Source organism: Brienomyrus brachyistius, chromosome 19 (genome assembly GCF_023856365.1).
Source record: "Brienomyrus brachyistius isolate T26 chromosome 19, BBRACH_0.4, whole genome shotgun sequence".
Lineage (NCBI taxonomy): Eukaryota > Metazoa > Chordata > Actinopteri > Osteoglossiformes > Mormyridae > Brienomyrus > Brienomyrus brachyistius.
Window position 1 is genome coordinate 21,688,199 of NC_064551.1, and position 19,403 is coordinate 21,707,601.

A 19,403-nucleotide genomic window follows, 5' to 3' on the forward strand; every position below is an offset into this window, starting at 1 on the left:
AGATTATACTACTACATTATTTGTGCCCCCTCATGTGTTACTGTTATGTGAGTAAATCTCTTTCTCTGTGTACCATTTAGGACACTCCTGGTATTTCATAAACCTGACACATACGCTAATCGCTACGAGAAGTCCAGTTTTAAGGTAATCATCAATCACACATTGTTTTGTAAAGTGTCTGGGATGTTTAGTAAAGCTTAAGTCAGTCCCCAATATTAATTTGGAACTTTTATTTACTAGACAGAGCAAAAGAGCGCAGAGAAGAATGACATACTGTACAGTAACTTAGACTGTTAGCGATGAGCCAAAAGTAGAGAATATTAAAGCTGAGGCCAGCTAGTGTGCTCAGTGTCCTGCAGAGTTTTCACATTCTGTAAGATCCTGCAGTATTGTTCAGATTTATTATTGATAAGGTGATAGCAGCCTGGGTTCCTCTAAGTGGCTTCAGGGAGGGCGCCAACATGATGCTTACACCACAAAATGACCCACAATGGTTTTGTCTCCATCAGAGCACCTCTTCCTCCAAGGCGTCGTCTACGAGCCTGTCAACGGCCAGCGCTCAAGCCATGCCCGTCAAACCGCAGGCGACATCTTTGGTAGCTACATGCACGCCGGTATACTTGAGACATGGCCTTGCAAATTAATGATTACTGGTGATCCACTAGGTCTTGGCATTGAATGGTCATTCATATGCAACGGCAAGATGAGAACCGCTTGTTTTACATAATTTATAAAATCTGTGTGTATTGTATTAACATTTTTTTAATAGTGGCCAATGCTTGTTTGTGCAATAGAAAAGCGCTCTACATTTGTTTCCCGTGAAATTGTAAATGCGATTGGCCGGAGTTCAGTCCCAGACACAGCTTCACGGATGCCTTTTGGCCGTGTCAGCCATCTGTCACTTCCCTGCTCCACCCACATCACTTCAAACGCTTGATATGAAAGGCCAGCCCAGTGAGTGACACACGTAATGGCGTCAGTCGGCAGATGACAAGGGGATCCTCTTCCTGCTCGTGGACAGTCTGCTGCCTTCCCAAATCTTAATAAGCTTCTCCTTGCTGGCCCACTGGGGCGGGACCCCAGATGAAAGTAAGGGAGCGTTGGGGTGAATGTTTTGCATCTACAAATCTAGTAGCAGTCTAGGGCACAATCTCTGCCTTATGGAATAGTGAAAGACAATTTGGTAAATATTTGGGGCAGTCTGAGTTACAAAATGATAACACTGTTTTGAACCTTCAGTGAAGAGTAATAATGGCCCATTCAGCTTTAGATTTGTTCCAGTGCATTATGGGAAAATACTCTAAATATTTGGCTAATATTTGGCAGATCTTCAAAAAGCCTTCCTCAGGCCATGGCATTAGCTGTTATTTTGCATGACAAACTTGGTAAACTGCATCACTCCATGATGTTTTTTTTCTGGAAGCCAGCAATTACAAGGGCATATTATCTATAAATATCAAGGTTTTCTCTTCTTTCTTTCATCCCCCCTCGCTCCCCTCTTAACATCCCCCTTCAGGGAAGTATGCATCATGTCAGCCTGGGCTCCTGCTGGCCAGGCCGTTCTCCTGGAAGACCGTACAGTTTCAGCTGCCTGTCCTGAACATCCAGACAACATCCACCAAGGCAGCCCTGTTATCCCTTCCGCCTGGGTAAATGTCACATGCAGCAGGTCGTCCTTCTCACCATTCTGATTTGCTGATTGGTCCTCTTGTGACAGTTTAGTGATTGTTCACCTCGTATCGGTTTGGTGATTGGTCCCCTTGTGTTGGTTTGGTGATTGGTTTCCTTTTGAGGGTTTGATGATTGGTCTTCTCATGTCAGTTTAGTGATTGGTCCCCTTTTGACACTTTGGTGATTGGTTCCCTTATGTCAGTTTGGCGATTGGTCCCCTCGTGTTGCTTTGGCGATTAGTCCCCTCGTGTCGACTTGGTGATTGGTTCCCTAGTGTCAGTTTGGTGATTGGCCCCCTCGTGTTGGTTTGGCGATTGGTCCCCTAGTGTAAGTTTGGTGATTGGTCCCTTCGTGTTGGTTTGGTGATTGGTCCCCTCGTGTCGGCTTGGTGGTTGGTTCCCTAGTGTCGCTTTGGTGATTGGTCCCCTGGTGTAAGTTTGGTGATTGGTCCCCTCGTGTCGCTTTCGTGATTGGTCCCCTCGTGTCGACTTGGTGATTGGTTCCCTAGTGTCAGTTTGGTGATTGCCCCCCTCGTGTTGGTTTGGCGATTGGTCCCCTAGTGTAAGTTTGGTGATTGGTCCCTTCGTGTCGGTTTGGTGATTGGTCCCCTCGTGTCAGCTTGGTGATTGGTTCCCTAGTGTCGCTTTGGTGATTGGTCCCCTGGTGTAAGTTTGGTGATTAGTCCCCTCGTGTCGGTTTGGTGATTGTATCCCTTTGTTTTGGTTTAATGACTATTCTTCTTGTGCCAGACTGGTTTTTTTTTTCCTTCTTGTATGGTTAGATAAGTGGTCCCCTCGTATCTGCTTGGTGAATGGTCTGCCTGTATCTTTTAGGCGAATAGTTGGTTTTGCTTGACTATGTCTTGCTAATTATTCTCATGAGGTTTTGGCACTCATTCCTAATTTTCTGCTTGGTATTTAACATGCACAGCATTTCCCATAATGCCCTATTGCTTGGCTACTGTTTTCAATCATGGCACTCATCTGTCATTCGTTTTAAACCAGTGTGCGTTCTCTGCTTGGATTCTGTGGCTGACTGCGTGTGAAGAGTAGTTGTTGAGAGACCCATGCTTTTCCTTTCCCTCAGTCTGTCACAGTTGCTTTGCCTCTGCTGCAGGCTTGTTCCTATCAAAGGCAGCACTTCCAGTGCATGTTGGGAATTGTTTTTGGCAATCAAAGGACTTATGGTGAAACAGGCAGTTTCCTGTTTCAGGGACAAACCAAGTGATATAAAAGAGCAGCTGCATTGTGCTGAGGCAGAAACATATTAATGCCGTTCTCTGCCTTCCCCTCTTTCCGTCTGATCTTTTATATGATGAAAAAGGTTCAATTAAGCTGAAGCACTTCGATCAAAGGTTCAACGGCGGACCCACCCAGAATCTGTCTCCATTTTCAAGTTCCGATCTCCCATCTGCCATGTCACATCTCATGCGCAGAACACTTATTTAGAAAAGAGGGCTGCAAACACGTCAGAGATTAAAGCAGCGAAGGGTTTGGCTTTTATCCCAGCGCGAGCGGGTCTGATTAAATACTTTGACAGGTATTGATTTCCATTTTTCCTGCTAAAATGCAGAACGAAGCACTAAACGGTTATAAAAGGCTGACCTGTCGAACTGTGCGCCGATTCGAAGCCGTTAGAACGCATGACAGCTGACCGTCTATAAATGGATCTGTGTCCTAGAAGAAGGAAGCCTAGATTCCGAGGTCAGGCAGAAGATACATGCCTACAATTACGCAGAGTAATGAATAGAGTTCAGCGTGGTGGGTATCGCTTCCCCCCCACGTCCCTTAGCACGCCAATCAGCCAGTTCCCTGGAAATCTTTCACTTAGCCTTTTGCTTCCCGGTGTCTATGGCAGCGATTTTGCCCCCTAATCAGATCGTCTGTGCCCTCGCCATTGGCAGTGCTCTCACCATTGTAGGCCATCGCTTTATTTCGCTTACATCAGTCAGTCGCGCACAGCGGCCTAGGTCCAACCTCGGCACACAGAGCCACAGCTCAGAGTAACGAGGCTCTAATGACAGCCGCGATGTGGCTCGCATGTGGCAGTGCTGCGTTCACTGCCGTGCGTCTGCCCCATGTTGCCGGCATGCCCTTTTGCGTGTGACCCATGACTGACTCGTCCCCCGCGTTAGGCGCCGGGTGCTGCGTCTGACCATGCAGGCTCCTCTGGCCTATCACGTCGCCCTGTGTAGCACAGCGCCGTTCCTGTGCGAAGATGAGGATGCCGTGATGGCACACCTGAGCAAGGTGAGCGACCCAAAGTCCCATATGACCTGTTCGTCCTTAGCACTCCTATTCTCCTTTTGTAGATGTCAGACACTGAACAAAGATATCCACAAAGTAGACAAGAATTTGTGGCTGCAAAGATGAATGGAACCAGTTACAATTAAATATGTATCTTGTAAGCTTTTGTCCTCATGTCCTTGTATGGAGAGCGTCGATTTATCTGCAGCTCGAGGTAAACAGGAGAGGTGAATGGGATGAGGGATTTTTCCAGTGCCGGCCTGTCTGTCATCTCCACTCCCCCACACAGGACAGTGTTCGGTTCAGGGAGCAGGCTGCACTGGTCCTGGGGGCCCTGAGCAGAGTGGTGAGCATGTTTAGCAATGCACATGAGCTTCCGGCTGCCATGATGGAGCTGGGCTTGGCCTGCGGACCTCCACTCCTACAGGGAGGGGGCTGCGGGGAGCATGCCCAGGTGAGGCCAGGAGCGGGGTACATGGGCGAGGGATCCCTGGGGCCTCCACACTACATACCAGCGCTGGGCTACAGGACAGTGTCGTCTTCCCAGGTGTTTAGCGACGCAGTGTTCCACATGGTGACCGTAGCGCTGAACCGGAAGCTGACCACAGAGGAGGTGTTTGCACTGCAGGCCCTGCTTAGAGACCCCTCGGCTGGGACTGGTTTCCTGGAGCACAGCGCATGTAATTAATGCGATGAGGCGCTAATTCTCTTTATTTGTGTAGCAGATCTAAGTTCTGTCGATCTGTCTTTCTCTCTGTTTGTCTAACTTTCTGTCTTTTATCTTTTTATGGCTTTCATTTTTCATACAAACTTCTCACACACGTATGAGTCATTGAAAGGTTACATTCAGTGTAACTTTAAGTAGAGTAATTTTCTTAAGCGTACGACATCTCTTGGGACTTGGGGATTCTGGGATATTTTCGAAGCTCATGCCGTTGTGCGCTACATAGCCTCTGGTGCAGAGATCCCAGAGCTGTGGAGGAGCAGAGAGGCCACAGCGAAGGAGACGGCGGCTGCCAGCGTCCTGCAAGCCGGCTGGAGGGGGCTGCACGTGCGGGAGGTCATTCGTGCCTCCCGGCCAGGTCTGTAGGGGCAGCCTTCACCCCGACCACTGCCATATACCCATGCGTTCCTCTGATGCAGCGACACCATGTGGTCACTGTAGGGGTGTGGTTGTAGCATGGTCCCCCAACCTGCGCTTGGTTTGCTGCCGGTGTTAATCAGGGCAACCAGCCCTGAGCTCACAGAAAGCAAGTTTTTTTTTTGCTTAATGTGTTACGAAAAGTCACGCTGAGCTTCGGTCACCTGCAGTTCTATTGGCTAAGACACACAGCCGCCCTCACCGGCTCCATCAGGGTGAACGCTCACGGCACAGCCCAGGCAATACATTATTTAATACCCCCCACCCACCCAGCCTTCATAAAAACGTCGCAGCCATGCCATCAGCACCCCCAAGGTCTGGCATGGTCGCTCCAACCCTCCGGCCTCCGGCATATCGATCACCCGCTCCACCGTCTCTCGATGACGCCAATGAATCCTGGCAGGTGAGGCGGAGGGGAACTGGGGAGAAACCTCGCAGCCACCACCCCTACACTCTCCCCCCCCAACTCGCGCTATTTCCAGCCGGTCTGCCAGGACGTCTGGGGGTGCAGCTATTTCTGACCCAGGCCCGGGGCTGCCAGAGCGTCAGGGACCCATCACACCGGCAGGGTCTAAGTTCAGACGCACTGGCCCCCAGCACACGGGTCTCAGACCCGCCACCCCTCCCCAATCTGATGTTGTTTTTGTTCTGGAAGCGGTGAAATGAGGCGTAACATTGAACCGAGCAGATGACCTCGGCAGCACGAGAGTGAGTGGAATTTAACCATCAATAGCATCATTTTAATGATTAGTGAAGCTTGAAATTATGGCACAGAATTGAATTCAGGACTGCGTCATACAGTAAATGCTGGTATATACTCACCCATCCTCCAACTAACCGCTTATCTCAGTTAAGGTTGTAGGGTACACAGTGGTATATCGCAGCTCGACAATTGTAATTCTAGATATTCATAGCCACAATAGAGCTAAAACGTTCCCACAAAAAAACATCACACATGGACACCTCAGTCAGAAACCACAGAATGGTCTGGCTGTACCTGCAGTCCAACAGCCTCTATGGGACAGTGGGCCATCAGGTCTGACTCACGCATGTCTGATGGTGTGTTCTGGTGAATTCTCAGTGTTGAGTGGTTTAGATGGTGACGCTCATTCTCTGCCGTGTGCCATGTGAAGGTATGGTGGAGAATACCGGCATTTCGAAGACGCTGCGTGACATCTGGGCTCTTGTGGAATCGGACCGGGAGAAGCACGCTGCGTCTTTGCTGAGGTATTTTTAGAGCCGCCATCACGCGTGGCGTATCCAGACCATTCGTCGCCGGCGCTAAGCGTGGGAGGCACGTCGGCCAGCGGCCGCACGTCTAGCCAGCCCCCGCCGCAGTGCCTGACATGTCCGCCTCCCACCGCTCTTGGCGCACGGGAATGACCCAACACCTCAAAGGCATCGAGCATCGTACTTCATGCAGAATCAAAAAGAAAAAAGCAAAAATAAACGTGCACAGTCCTTAGCCGTATCCTGACCCCGTGAACGAGGTCTGCGCCTCACTTTTAATCCGCACTATGATTAGTATATTTACACACACAACCAATTCTAAACTTATCTGCCTTCATTTTCTGTCTGTGTATTTCCACACGTAACCGCAAGCACCTCAGCACATCCCTTCATATCAGTGCAGCCCTTGGGGGGGTGTTGTAAAAGGGTTGACCAGTAAGCCCAGTAGAGCAAGGTGAGCGTGACTCACTCCCCTTTTACCTTCTCTCCATCAGGCACATTTTCAGCAGCAACGAGAAGATGGCGGTACTCTACCCGTGCTATGAAGACGAGCCGAGCCGCGTTCTGTTCACCGATTACTCTGTAGCTGTTCCGGAGCAGCCCGCTCACTCCTGGGGCCTCGTTTTCCGGTAGGATGCACCATGGACACGCTGGGCACTTGCTCTTTGTTCCCAGCGTCAGGGCTGAGGGAATGACGTTCCTCGCCCTCTCCATGCCCAGTTGGTTGTTTCAGGGGCCTCACTCAAAAAGTCCCCCTCAACTCTCCATTAGTGTAGCGACTGTTTTGTGGCCAGCAGGGGGCCCCACGCGAATCAATCGTTTGAGTGGCGGTAAACACTGCCGTCGCCTCTGTGTATCTCCGCAGAGAGGTGTTTTTTGTCCACGCGGACGTGCTGCTGGAGCCGAAGGTGTACACGGCCTTGGCGGCCTGCGTCCTGCATGTCATCGACAATGACTCCGGCAAAGAGGTGCCCCGGGTCTTTCAGGAGGTGGAGCCTCACGTCTACAGACCAAACCAGGTTTGGCCCTTTCTCATCTCCTGACCCACCCTGTCCGCCTCCATTGCCCTCTCGTCCCTGCGGGGGCCCCTCAGGACAGCATGATGTGTCATGATCGAGTTTCACCTTTGAACAGAAGAGGAAGCACGTAATTGTGTGTGTGTGTGTGTGTGTGTGTGTGTGTATGCGTGTGTGCACGAAAGCTAAGCTCTGGGTCCCCTTGCCTCAGAGGGGGTACACCTTTGTGGCTGAAGCCCAGTTCGGGGATACGCCCCCTCCTGCTGGGAGGTGGAGGATGCGACTGATCCGGTCATGTGACCCGCCTGCCCAGCTCAGCAGGGACACGCCGCTCTGCAGCTTTGCCACCAAGGAGTTCAGGGACTATTACATTCCTGATGAGAGGAATATAATATGCAGGTAAGGTCTGAGAGGACCGCGAGGGGCTACGGCAGGGCCAAGTTCCCCATTTTTTTCACGCCAGGCTCCCGCTATCCCTCTCTGGCCAGATTTTCGGTGAAGGTGACGAGGGATCACGTCGGCACGGTTCAGGTCCAGATGACGGAGCCTGACATCTACGTTAAGCTGACGGTCCTGGACGGCGAGGAGGAGGTGGCCAGCGCCACAGGGAGGGCCCAGGCCATCGTCCCCACCTTCCGCTTTTCACCCAACGACCCCCCCAAGCGTGAGTCAGCCCGGCCGCCGGTGACGCGATCCACGCTGCGATGACGGGCGATGTCTGGCGCGCTCTCCTGTTTACCAGAGTGTCACTCTGAGGGTGTGACACTGCCACATGCCCAGTGTGTCCCGTGCCTCCAGCGTGAGCTCTGAAGTTCTGGCTGCTCCAGACTTGACACCCTCTGAGTCCCAACTCTCCCTGACACGTTCCCCTTCACGGCAGGCTCTCGTCACTGTCAGAGTGACAGGGGCATTTGGACTTTCGCCTCTAAATAGCGTAGCTCCCCGTCTGTGGTGTGACATGTGGCCACTTCTCGTTTTTTTGTGATTTTGCTTGACAGCGCCCCCTGGAGGCCAGGGCAGCTCAGTCGTCAATCAGAGTGGTGGGCCACTGACAGCCACATCCCGCGGCCTTGGGGAGTATGTGGCGTCCAGTCAGCTCCTGACTGCTGACAACCAGCTGACCCAGCCAATGGTACGAAACCTGTCAGCACACCCGTCCCATTTCTCCTCCTTTAGGACATGGTTAGTTGTGCTGCTGATAAGGAAGACACCAAGAATATATGAAAATTAGCGAAGGAATGTGCCGCTCTGGTCAGTTAGCATGGCTAGCATTCCACCATAGTTCAGGTTCTAAGTTTAAGGTCTGCTGGGGGTGTGTGACATTTCTAAAAATGATTTCTATCCCGTCTTTCTATTCCCTGATTTCTATCCCGTCTGTTTGGGTCAGCAAGCTGCCGGCCACATGACTCCACACAAGATGAAGGGCGCCCCTAGTGGTCTTCATTTCCTCCTCTTGTGTGCCACGGTTAAATGTATCTGCTGTCTCAGTTAAGCAAATAAAGTTAAAGAAGACTGTCGGCCGCAGCAAGTGCAGCCAAAGCGTGCAGATGAGCACCGCAGACAGTCGCCAGGGTGCCTTTCCCCACGCAGCAAAAGCAGAAACTGTGTCGTAACAAAGGCCGTCTCACATCCTCCGTATCTTTCCGCTTCTCTGGCAGATGGCATCACAATGTGGATTATTGTCCTGATCTTCTGTGCTGGGATTTTTTTTCTGAAATCCGTAGCTTTTTCACTGGTTACACGCCTAACACGCTCATGCGTGTCTCTCTTCCTGCATTCTACCAAAGCTGCTCTGGTGAAATCAGCAGCGGCATCTTGCTTTCAAGGATCTGAAGTCCAGCCTTCATCTGCACTGTGCCTGATGCATTTAGGGCCTCCAGACAGATATAGATCAATATAAATTAAATATGCGCATTAAACAATCAGGCATTTCTGTGTGCTTGAAACTGATGACTTTTTTTGTGCTGGTCAGCAGTAAATGAAATATTGGCTGTGATGATCTGTCAGTATTGGTCGTCTTTAATGGTGGTGCACGTGTATGAGTGATATAGTCCCAAGGAGCGTCAGGTGGTTAATAATTCTGTGCAGGCCCAGTGAGTGGTATGCTTGGGGGCATAGCAAGGAATTTTGGGCCCCCTGACAAAATGTCACCTTACGCCCCCTCAGTAGATTTTGCCAGTGGGTTTGGGCCGCTAAGGTAGACTGGGGAAAGGGGAAAACATGCCTGTTTCCTCTCCCGGTGACGGCCCGGGTTCATGCAAGTGCATAACGGGGCAAACGGCTCTGCTGATCATACTCTCTTTGGTCGCCGCTTCCCAGAGTCACAAGTACATCATCCAGGCAGAGGTGCTGCATAAAAGCAGGTCACTGTACAAGAACACGGAGGCTTCGCAGGAGAAGGACCGGACAACAGGTATGGAGAGCGCAGCCCGCTCAGCCTTCTCCGCACGCCTCCTGATGCCTGTCGTGCGTACCTTGTCGCATGGCGTCTTGGCTCCACGATTCGCATTGCACCTAAGGTTTACCGAGGCCTTGCACTTGAAGTCCCTCTCCATAACAAAGGCCTTGTAAAACTGGCACTTGGCGCTCCTGTAATGTGGGTATTAAGCATGAAACCAAAGATGAGATTATGGCTGGAAGATAAATACAGAAAACAATAACACAAATTAAAAATTACAGCTAGGGGGTGTACAGGAAATGACCGTGTAAGTACACAACGGTAACCAAAATATAAACTGAAGATTATGAACATGACAATGAGAAAAATGAAAAATGGAGGCAGGCAGGGGAACGAAAGGATAAATGGCACTTCTAACAAGACAGTGTTTTTCTGCTGGATAATTGCAGGATTTGAGCGAAAGAACATACCCCTGCCCACTGAGTCATGAGCCTAAGCATATTTCTTAGAAATTAGAATTGAAAATATTTGGACCTGTGGTTTAAGTTGCTTTCCACGAGAACCAAGTATCTGACTGCTCCGCCTAGGCAATAGTGCTTCAGATTCCGGACCTTATGGCTCCGGGTCTGATCCCTTATCATTAATTTCTTCCTTATATATTCATATAATTTATTTAAAAACATTGAGCAGTAATTATAATAATATGAACTTCAGCCTAATTCACCATTACCTCATATTAAATGTCATATCAGTTGCAGACCTGCCCCGTAACCCATGACATTATTAAAAAAAAAAAAAACTCCCCACTGGCGGAAGAAAGTGGTTGCCGGTGTTTCATTTTCCAACGAGCCGCCGAAACTGGGTCAATAAAGAGTCAAATGAGGCTGGCTCCTGTCCCCTTAGTGCCCCGGGAATTATTTCGGAAGGAGCTGAAATCAATATGCTTTTAATTGAAAGGGCCCTCGGAGGCGCGGCAGAGGTCAGTGACGCTCATTTGGTGCGGCACGGCAGGGGGAGGCGGCTTCCGCGGGCAGAGCTGAGCCGCGGGCAGAGCTGAGCCGCGGGCAGAGCTGAGCCGCGGGCAGAGCTGAGCCGCGGCCTCTCGCCGCCAAACAGCGGCAGCCGCCATCGCCAGTCGCGGCCTTCACCAGTTCACCGGCCCCTCAGCGTATGTTTCAGCCTGAAATGCTGGTCACTAAGGCTACGGGTATTCCTGTGAGTTATAGATGACCAGCCCAAAAAGTTATATTGAACTGCTGTTGATAATGTAACTTAGATATCTGTATGCATATATATAGTCATGTGTGCATACACTCCTTCAACTGAGATCTTGCATTTATAAATTGACTTTTAAAAAAAAGTCAGACTTTCTAAAACCAAACATATATATGCTTCAGACATTTATTATCCATATTAATATGATTTAACATTTGTTAGTTTAATAGGTTCATTCATGGCTCACCTTCGTAGGGGCCATATTTTCTATCCATCCATCTGTTTTCCAAACAACTTATCCTTCTGGATCTCAGGGAGTCCAGAGCCTATCCCGGAAGCAATGGGCACGTGGCAGGGAACAACCCAGGATGGTGGGGCCAGCCCATCGCAGGGCACACTCACACACCAGTCACTCAGCAAGTCCAATTAGCCTCAGCATGTCTTTGGGGGGAAACCGGAGTACCCGGAGGTAACCCCACGACGACATGGGGAGAACATGCAAACTCAGCACACATGTCACCCAGGCGGAGACTCGAACCCGAGTCCTAGAGGTGTGAGGCAACAGTGCTGACCACTGCACCACCATGCTGCCTCCCCAGATTTACTAAGCAGGGTTAATTAATGTGAGGCAGCAATAAAAACAAAAAAACAAAGCTCCACTGGGAATGACCAGTGCCAGCGATCCACTAAAAATGCACAAATATATGAAGCCGGGCACAGTTAGTTTGTTTAAATAATGACCGAGCCAATCTACCAAGGGTAGCGCAACATAAGACACGCCTTTGTCGCCGTTAAATAAGCAGCACAATTTGCAGTAAATTGCCTACCACAAACTTTTGTAAATCGCATTGCTTGATTCATTTAAATACTTTCCTCCCTCACATTTCATGCTTTGAAAGGGAACTCCCACAAATGCAATATGGCCAGTCGCAAAATTAACTGTCACCGCCTCCCCCATGCTAACTTTTCACTCTGTGTCTCTAGTAAATCCCGGCAGTACTATTTTAACGCCAAAAGAGTAAATCTGGCCCTAAGTATTTTACAATGATGTCGTAATGAAATGTAAGCAGGCTCCTGCATCAGGAGAACCTGCTTTGATATCTACGCAGAGCAACAGTGCCACCTAGTACAGCAGAGCGTGGAAGCCGTTCACATATTGTGGTTGTACTCAATGGACTGGGTCAATTGGAAGGTATCGCCCTATACAGACAGCCAGTTCCTGATTTATGACGAGATGATAAATCATCAGTTAGTGTAGCTCTGTCCTGTGATTGTGGCAGGTCACTCAGTTTGGAAATCCGGAGGGACGCACGTACTCAGCAATCAGACAGCTGAAGCCGATGTTTATTACAGTCATTGTGGAGAAGCAGGAGGACCAGGTAGCAGCAGCGAGCATGGAGACGGCAAGCAGTGAGGGGCAGAAGGCCAGCACTCCCAGATCCAGCCGCAGGACCAAAGAGAAGGAGAAGAGCAAGACCGCCCTGAAGACAGGTCTCAGGCAGGGGAGCCAGGTCAGTCTCACAGGCACACAGCCCCAGAATGACAACCACGTCCTTGCTCACCACCAAGCGGGGGCGTAACGTCGCAAGGGCCCTTTAAATCGCCTCTCATCTGGTCGATCATGACGTCCTCTCTGAGAAGTTAATGAAGGGCAAAGTTAAGACTGGTGCATTAAAACTTGTTTTTTTTTCATGAGGTGACTCCTATGCTAATACTATGGATATCTTCTTCACAAAGCATCTAAATAGCTGTGAAAAAAATGCTCAGTTCTATGGCATATGCCATAGGGGAGCAGCAAGCAACCTGACAGAGGTGCAGCCCGATTCACTGACAGCTACATGCTTAGCTATTTAATAAGTTCATGTGGCTTCAGCAAATCATCACCAATCAGTTTCAGAATTTATTTGGTTTATTCCACCTGAACCTGCCCCATTTACTCTCTTGGCATCTCCCACAGCTACCGAAATCATATCTCTAGCTAAAGGTGATGGTCTCCACGGTGAAGGTGCTGCCCGCTCTCCTCAAAAGCCCTGAACCGAATCGGTGGGCTCTCTTTGTTGTGCTGTTGCCCTCGGCAGATCCTGGATGTGAGCAGGCCCCAGTGGACCCTTCGCTTTGTGAGTGATCAGAGCGAGGCTGATTCCGTTCAGGTCAGCAAGGACACGGAGAGAGCGGACGAGATCAAGGCCATGAAGAAAGCGTGGGAGGCGGTGGATCCGGGCCGGTCCCTCAAGGTGGCTGAACATGCCTGTTCTTAACATGTTTGTACCTGTGTGTTACTGACTGCCCCTCATCCTGCTATAAGCCGCCTCCTCCAGGCCTTTCCGTTACACGCCTTACTGGATATGTGTCACACTGCTGCGCTGTGTTCTGGTTCCAGGCACAGCAAGTCCGTCTTCAGTTCATCAGTAAACACTTGGGCCAGGGGCACGCTGGAGAGACTGTGGATGAGGAGGCCGGTGCAGAAGGTGTGGAAAAAGAGTCTGTTAATAATCTGTTACTGTCAGGGTTTTAATCTTTAGGTTAGCATGTCTCCACGTATATCAATACGAAATATAAAATGAACATGCAATATTGGACACAAGTCTTAGACAGTCCAAAAAAATATTTAAGGCTATTTATCTGGGTAGTACGTGTATATTTGCTCAGGAACAAAAATACAATTTAACATTAGAACACATGCAAATAAACATTAAAACATTATAAAAATGAACAAGAATTTCTCCTGTTCTCCACAAGGCAATTGCTATCATGTTGGATGGTTAGATGGACACCACTCCGTTTCCCAAACCTCTCCCTAGATGCAACTCAGTCATTCCATATGGTTGTTAAATTTCCCTAAATGCTCAATTTATTAACGAACCAAATGAGTTTAATAAGTCAGTGAGGTTTTGTTTTAGCCAAAGAAAGATGGCTAGTGGTCAAGTCAAAAGATGCATGGGTATATTGGACAGTTGCTGTAAATGCTGGGGTGATTTTGCAAAACACAATATCATAATTTTACACCAACACAAAGTTCATTTAAAGCATCATTTTTTTTTGACTGCCTACGACTTTTGCACAGTACTGTATATAAAAATACAACTGAATAATAAAATATTGACTTTTGTCTGGTCATTTCCACCTGGTTTTTGTTAGTCTTTGTTTAAAGGACATTTGTTAGCAGGTAACGTGTCTTTTGTGGTAGCATTGCTTAGCATTAGTGTCTCTGGCTCCAGGTGTAACAGGAAGAAGAAAGCTTTCTCATATGAGCGATGATGAGTTCCTCTTATCCTTTAGCATTAGGTGACCTAGAGAGGTCAATATTCCGTTGCAAAACGTTCCGATATAAAATGCATCTGTGGACTGTGTTCAGAATTGTTTTGTCTTTTTCTCTGTTCAGTCAAGTTTAGACTTGTTTTAGAGGTGAAAATTAAAGGTGTTTTTAACCTTTCCAGCCGGCACCCCAGATGTCCTTCTGAGTCCCTCCTCGACAGACGTGGTCCAGCCCTGCCAGACAGATCCACCCCAACCCGCTGCCCACACACCCGTGGCCGTCACGCCCTTCATCGGCTCCGATGTCCTCTCTGACAGCTGGTGGGTCGCCCTCAAGCGAATGATTACGGAGATGTTTACCTTGGCGTCATCGCTGAGCACTTATCCAATACTAACCGCGCTTAGGGAGGGATTTTAGACACTGATGGAAGACAAGGGGGCAGTTAGCGGGCTAACATGGCATGCTGGAAGCCGGAGGAGGCAGACATTGGCCTTCCTAAGCAGCCTCACCGTCTTACAGCGCTCACAGTTTCCTGCACCAAATGAAGCATTTATAAAACCTGTTTTACAGTCACGCTCAGCGGTGTCATGATTAGTCATCCTGATTTCTTGTTGCCGGCTCCACTCAGTACATAATGCTGGATTCCTGCTTAATATATTGAGCTCCTATGTCAGCGCGGCGTCTAGCGAAACCTCTTCTGTCGGGCTCGAAAACACTACCATTCCATGCACGTCAGCAGCTCGGCACTGTAAATTACATTCCCAGCTGGGCTCTTTGTCTCTCCTGCCCAGGACCCCGAGTTCCGGCTGCTTGTTTGCACTCATTTAACGAGACGAGTGTGCCGTTGCTGGGAAAATGGTTAGATGTGGCGCCCCCTGTCAGTGCAGCTGTGATGTTTGTGTGCTGAGCGTCGGGATAATTACTGCAGCGGTGGATGCAAGGGAGCTTGGGATGCCACGTTTAGTCCTGCCGCATCACATGGCAATTCATGGCTCTATAAAACGGTGAAGGAGCGTGGCGGTTTGCAGCATCAGCACCACGACACTGTGCTGCTTTATGTTCCCCTGCTGCCCTGAGAATGCAGAAATGCTGACAGGCACGGGACTGGTAGTTGGAGTCCTGGAAAAGCTGTTGTACCTTTGGACAGGGCAAATAACCTAGATCAGTTTATTAAATCAATTCATCCATTAATCTTGAGGGAGCTTGTAACCCATCCCAAGCAGAATAGGGCACAAGGTCTGAGGCATCCTGGAGGGGATGCCAGTCTATGGCATGGGTTTCAGTAAAAAAAAATAGCTGCGTAAACATGTGAACATAAAAAATTGGTAATAGTGGTGTAGGTGCGATCTCATCAACAAAATATTGCCACAGTATTGTATATGTTACATCGGCCATACACCTGCAGGAATACCTCAAAAAAATAACAAGCACCCCTGGAAAACTCATGAAGATGCACTCTAACCCACATGCCGGTCTTGTGGAAGTGCGTCCTGTTCCAGAACGCCATGGCGTGCTGCGAGGGAAGGGTGTGCCGAAAGTGGAAGCCGGCCGTCCCGGGACCTAACCATGGAAGTCCTTCTGCTTTACCAGCTGCGTTAATGGGATAATATTTGGGTCTATTAATTAGAGAGCTATTTCGGGTGGAATGAGCAGGGGGCTCCCAGGGGGTCTCCCCTCAATGTCCTTATCTATCCGTCTAATGACTACTGACACCACACCATGGGCTATTAGAGGAGTCAGATAAGTGCTCAGCATTTCACCTTTCCCCATTACAGAGGGCTGGGATTTTATCAGCCACTCTGACGCTCCGTGTCTTAATGAAGGTCAATCTAAAAAAAAAGGAGACTTTTCTTTAGGTGGTAACAACTTTTTTCTAGAGCTCGTCTCCTGTCGAAATGCCCTGGGGTACTCACCGGAACATTTGTGTTAGTTCTGAGTAGCTCTGTGTTAAAGTCTGCGAAAGCCATGGGAGAATTCTGCTTGTAGGCATATCTGATATGGCGTTGAGAAAGGTCTGGGATTCATGGTATGGATCTGTTTTTTAGTCTTTTTATTCAAAATCCAGACCCGTTTCTTTGCCAGATACACTGATGTAAAGTTCTATGGCTTTGCAAATAGATCAAGTTCAGTGTCTTGCTCAGGGGTAAATCATGAGTGGACCTGTGGAGCTCCTAGGCATACAGGTAGTTCTAAGCCTCTTCGCCAATACTTTTAGACATTTAGAGGTAATTCGACTCACAGATGTAGAATAGAACGTTTTTGTGGAGGCACATCCGCGGTCCTCAGCGGGACCTCGACAAACCGCTTGGTGTGCAGCATGACCAGGGCGTGTATCTACTCTGTGCCTGAAGGCAGGCTGAAGCATGCGAAGCTTCTTGTCCGATTAGGAAGCCCGTGGTGGGGGAGCACAGGAAGCCCAAGGCAGAACACATCCAGAGCTTCCGGCTGGTCCGTGACATCATCCTCGAGCACAGAAGGCAGGAGAAGGAAAGCCGGAACGCGTTAAAACGGAGGCAGGTGGAGATGTACGACGAGCTGCAGGTGAGTTAGGGACAAAGGACGCTTGTCTTGTGTGTGCGGGCTGGACGTGTGAACATGACTGACATACTTTGCTAGATCTGTGGATGTCATGCACAGACTGCTATCATAAATGTCAACAGAAAAAGTTTGTCTTAGTCCCGGTAATCAGGAAGCGCTTCCTTGTTGAACATACAGGACTTCCAGGCCTGCGCTTGAACCTGGAGTGTGTTTGTGCATCACTTGCCATCCCCACACTGTTACAAATCACACACAATCAGTGTGACCATTGATGGAGACCAGTGATAAGACAAATGAGGCTTCTAGCCCCATAGCAGATGGGATTTCCACGTGCCTTCAACCAGCAACTGGTGTGACCCAATGGGAACCGGTGTAATAACCAGCAAAGTGTACACTGATCTCACCCCGTCCAGGCCTCATTTCCCCCATCATTAGGCGAGGCCCAGCTGCACTCAGTGAATCCCCCCGGTCTGTCTGTGCAGATTCTCCTCAACGAGCAGCGGCTGAAGACACTCAAGGCGAGGGAGGGCTATTGGAGCCCACGGCGGGAGGTGGGGCTGAGGCAGAAGGAGGCCGAGCTGCTCGCGGCTCAGCAGGCGGAGCCCAACAAGGGCCCACTCTCGGCGCAGCCCCTCCCCAAGGGCACCATGAGGGCCAAAAGCGCGAACAAGAAGAAGTAACACATCACAAGAGCCAGGGTTCTGCAGAAGAGACCTGGTCCAAACTTCAGGGTGATGCAGCAGCTTGGCCATGTCGAATCTATACTTTGTACACACTGCCTTCTGCTTTGCTCTCTTTAACTCTGTCCTTTAATAGGATCCCTTGTTATGCTCAATGCAAATACATGGCCAATCCCAACTGCTAGACCCAGTTCCTTGCCTCCATTACGATTTGCATTGCTGCATACACCTGCTGTCTGAGTCTGATCCGCCCACCCCCTTTAACACCCATCCCTTTAAGGGGAAGCGTGCCCCCCCGCTTCCCCTTTGTAATAATGTTGCAAACCCCAGCTTGTCTTTGGCACCCAGCTGGGAGTGATTTTGTTTGTGTTTGTTTTCATCCTTCCTCACAGGAAATAACAAGAGGGATGTTTTGTTCCTGTGCTATATTGTTTTGACTTTTATACGTATGACATGATATTATCTCTGCCTTATACTTGAAGGTCAAGCAATCAATTATATTGACAAATCGATGGAGTCCAAACCGGCCGCTGGCTGGGAGGGTGCCCCAGGGCATCGATCGGCCATGTCTGCCGCTGCTCTCCGTCTGCATCTTGGTCCCGTTTGCTGTTGGTTCTCCAGTGGCCAGCAGTGCCTGTTGTTCTATTCCCAACCACCCATGCTGAGCTGAAAGATCTCACTGAAAGATCGCAGTCCTGTGGAGCATTACGGTGGTTAGTCGCAGGGTAGGTTCTGCAAAAACAAGTTTCCCTGGCCGAAGGGGATCAGCTCGCTACTGTATACTGTAGGCAGCTTGTGGCATAGTCGAATATTTAATTCATGATTTTTTTTTTGTTAATATTGTGGGGGAGGCTTAGTTGCTTTGGTAAAAAGAAACCCAGGCACCTTTGCAGATGTGCAATATTCTGAAATTAAAACAGGACAATGGTGCCACCTAGTGGTGTTTAAAATTAATGACAGGTTGGCAAACCGGGGGCCTGTACTACGAATTGGGGTTACTGGCTTATTGGAGTAGCTTGTCAGATTTAGTCTGGGAAAAATTTAAGTGAACGAATGTAAAGGCCATTTAAACTGTGGTACCTTAAATCCGAAAAGTTACCCCGATAAGCCAGTAACCCCAATTCGTAGTACAGGCCACTGGTCTTGGAGGGTCATGTGGTTAGCTAGGTCCCGTTCCAGTAGAGATTTTAATTAACCTTGACTGAGATGTTGAGTTGAGGTCTGTTAGTTCAGCTATCATTTTTTTAAAATATTGTTACACCAAACAGAATTTTAAATTTGAGCTGTAGGATTTAAATGATTTTACTTCCCATTTATCGATTTCCTTGAGTATCACTTCTGTCTCTGTTGTGATGTGTGTAATGTCTGTATTGTCTGCGATGTCGTTCTTAATTAGGCCGTCACGTCCTTTTGATTCATGCCCTAATAACTGTTGTTTTGTCTCCTTGTGATCCTGTTCTTAACCGCTGTTCTGTGTCGTTCTGTCTCAACTCCCTTTTTGTCAGTCTGTGCTGCTTTTATTCATCTGCTTCAAATCCACTTGTAATGTTCCTATTAAGTCTTTGAGCACCGTAATGAGGTGCGCAATATAGGAATAAACTGAACTGAAATTAACGGTAACGTTTTCCACTCATTTGCATCCAGGAGAATCCATCCTCAGTCAGTTTGAGAACGTTAATTGGCTTCAACTAAGTCCAGCCAGGCAGATACCTTCAAAAACATACAAATGTCCAGCACTCGCGATGACAAGGTGTAGAGACTCCCATCAGCTTTTAGGCTTTTACTTATTTTCTCTTGGGGTGCTGATTAGACCACAGGCACTGTGATCCATGTCTCTATCAGAATTTAAGTAAAAGTCATTGCAACTTCCTCCTTTAAACACAACTGTTGCACTGCCAGGAACTGATTGGCTAATTAATTGATAATGGGTGCAGGAAAATCACAATAATAGTTACAAAATTTTAAATACTAAATTTGCCCTCAATTATTTAATTAGTTGAACTTTCCAGCAT

The 19,403-nt window shown here is 48.8% G+C and overlaps 1 protein-coding gene across 2 annotated transcripts in view; it reads left to right on the top strand.

The window, feature by feature from the left end:
* The window catches only part of adgb (androglobin), a 39,274-nt gene extending 20,279 nt beyond the window's left edge, over window positions 1-18,995 (top strand). For both annotated transcript variants that reach the window (XM_048986476.1, XM_048986477.1), the window contains exons 15-35: window positions 81-144; window positions 510-596; window positions 981-1,089; window positions 1,517-1,649; window positions 3,806-3,920; window positions 4,207-4,371; window positions 4,465-4,597; window positions 4,868-4,999; window positions 6,192-6,285; window positions 6,783-6,917; window positions 7,154-7,307; window positions 7,516-7,703; window positions 7,793-7,968; window positions 8,303-8,436; window positions 9,624-9,717; window positions 12,271-12,428; window positions 12,996-13,151; window positions 13,298-13,385; window positions 14,355-14,493; window positions 16,561-16,714; window positions 17,194-18,995. In XM_048986476.1, coding sequence (XP_048842433.1) covers window positions 81-144; window positions 510-596; window positions 981-1,089; window positions 1,517-1,649; window positions 3,806-3,920; window positions 4,207-4,371; window positions 4,465-4,597; window positions 4,868-4,999; window positions 6,192-6,285; window positions 6,783-6,917; window positions 7,154-7,307; window positions 7,516-7,703; window positions 7,793-7,968; window positions 8,303-8,436; window positions 9,624-9,717; window positions 12,271-12,428; window positions 12,996-13,151; window positions 13,298-13,385; window positions 14,355-14,493; window positions 16,561-16,714; window positions 17,194-17,391 — 2,806 coding nt within the window. In that variant the 3' untranslated portion in view covers window positions 17,392-18,995. The remainder of the gene's footprint in view (window positions 1-80; window positions 145-509; window positions 597-980; window positions 1,090-1,516; window positions 1,650-3,805; window positions 3,921-4,206; window positions 4,372-4,464; window positions 4,598-4,867; window positions 5,000-6,191; window positions 6,286-6,782; window positions 6,918-7,153; window positions 7,308-7,515; window positions 7,704-7,792; window positions 7,969-8,302; window positions 8,437-9,623; window positions 9,718-12,270; window positions 12,429-12,995; window positions 13,152-13,297; window positions 13,386-14,354; window positions 14,494-16,560; window positions 16,715-17,193) is intronic.
* The last annotated feature ends 408 nt before the right edge of the window (window positions 18,996-19,403 follow it).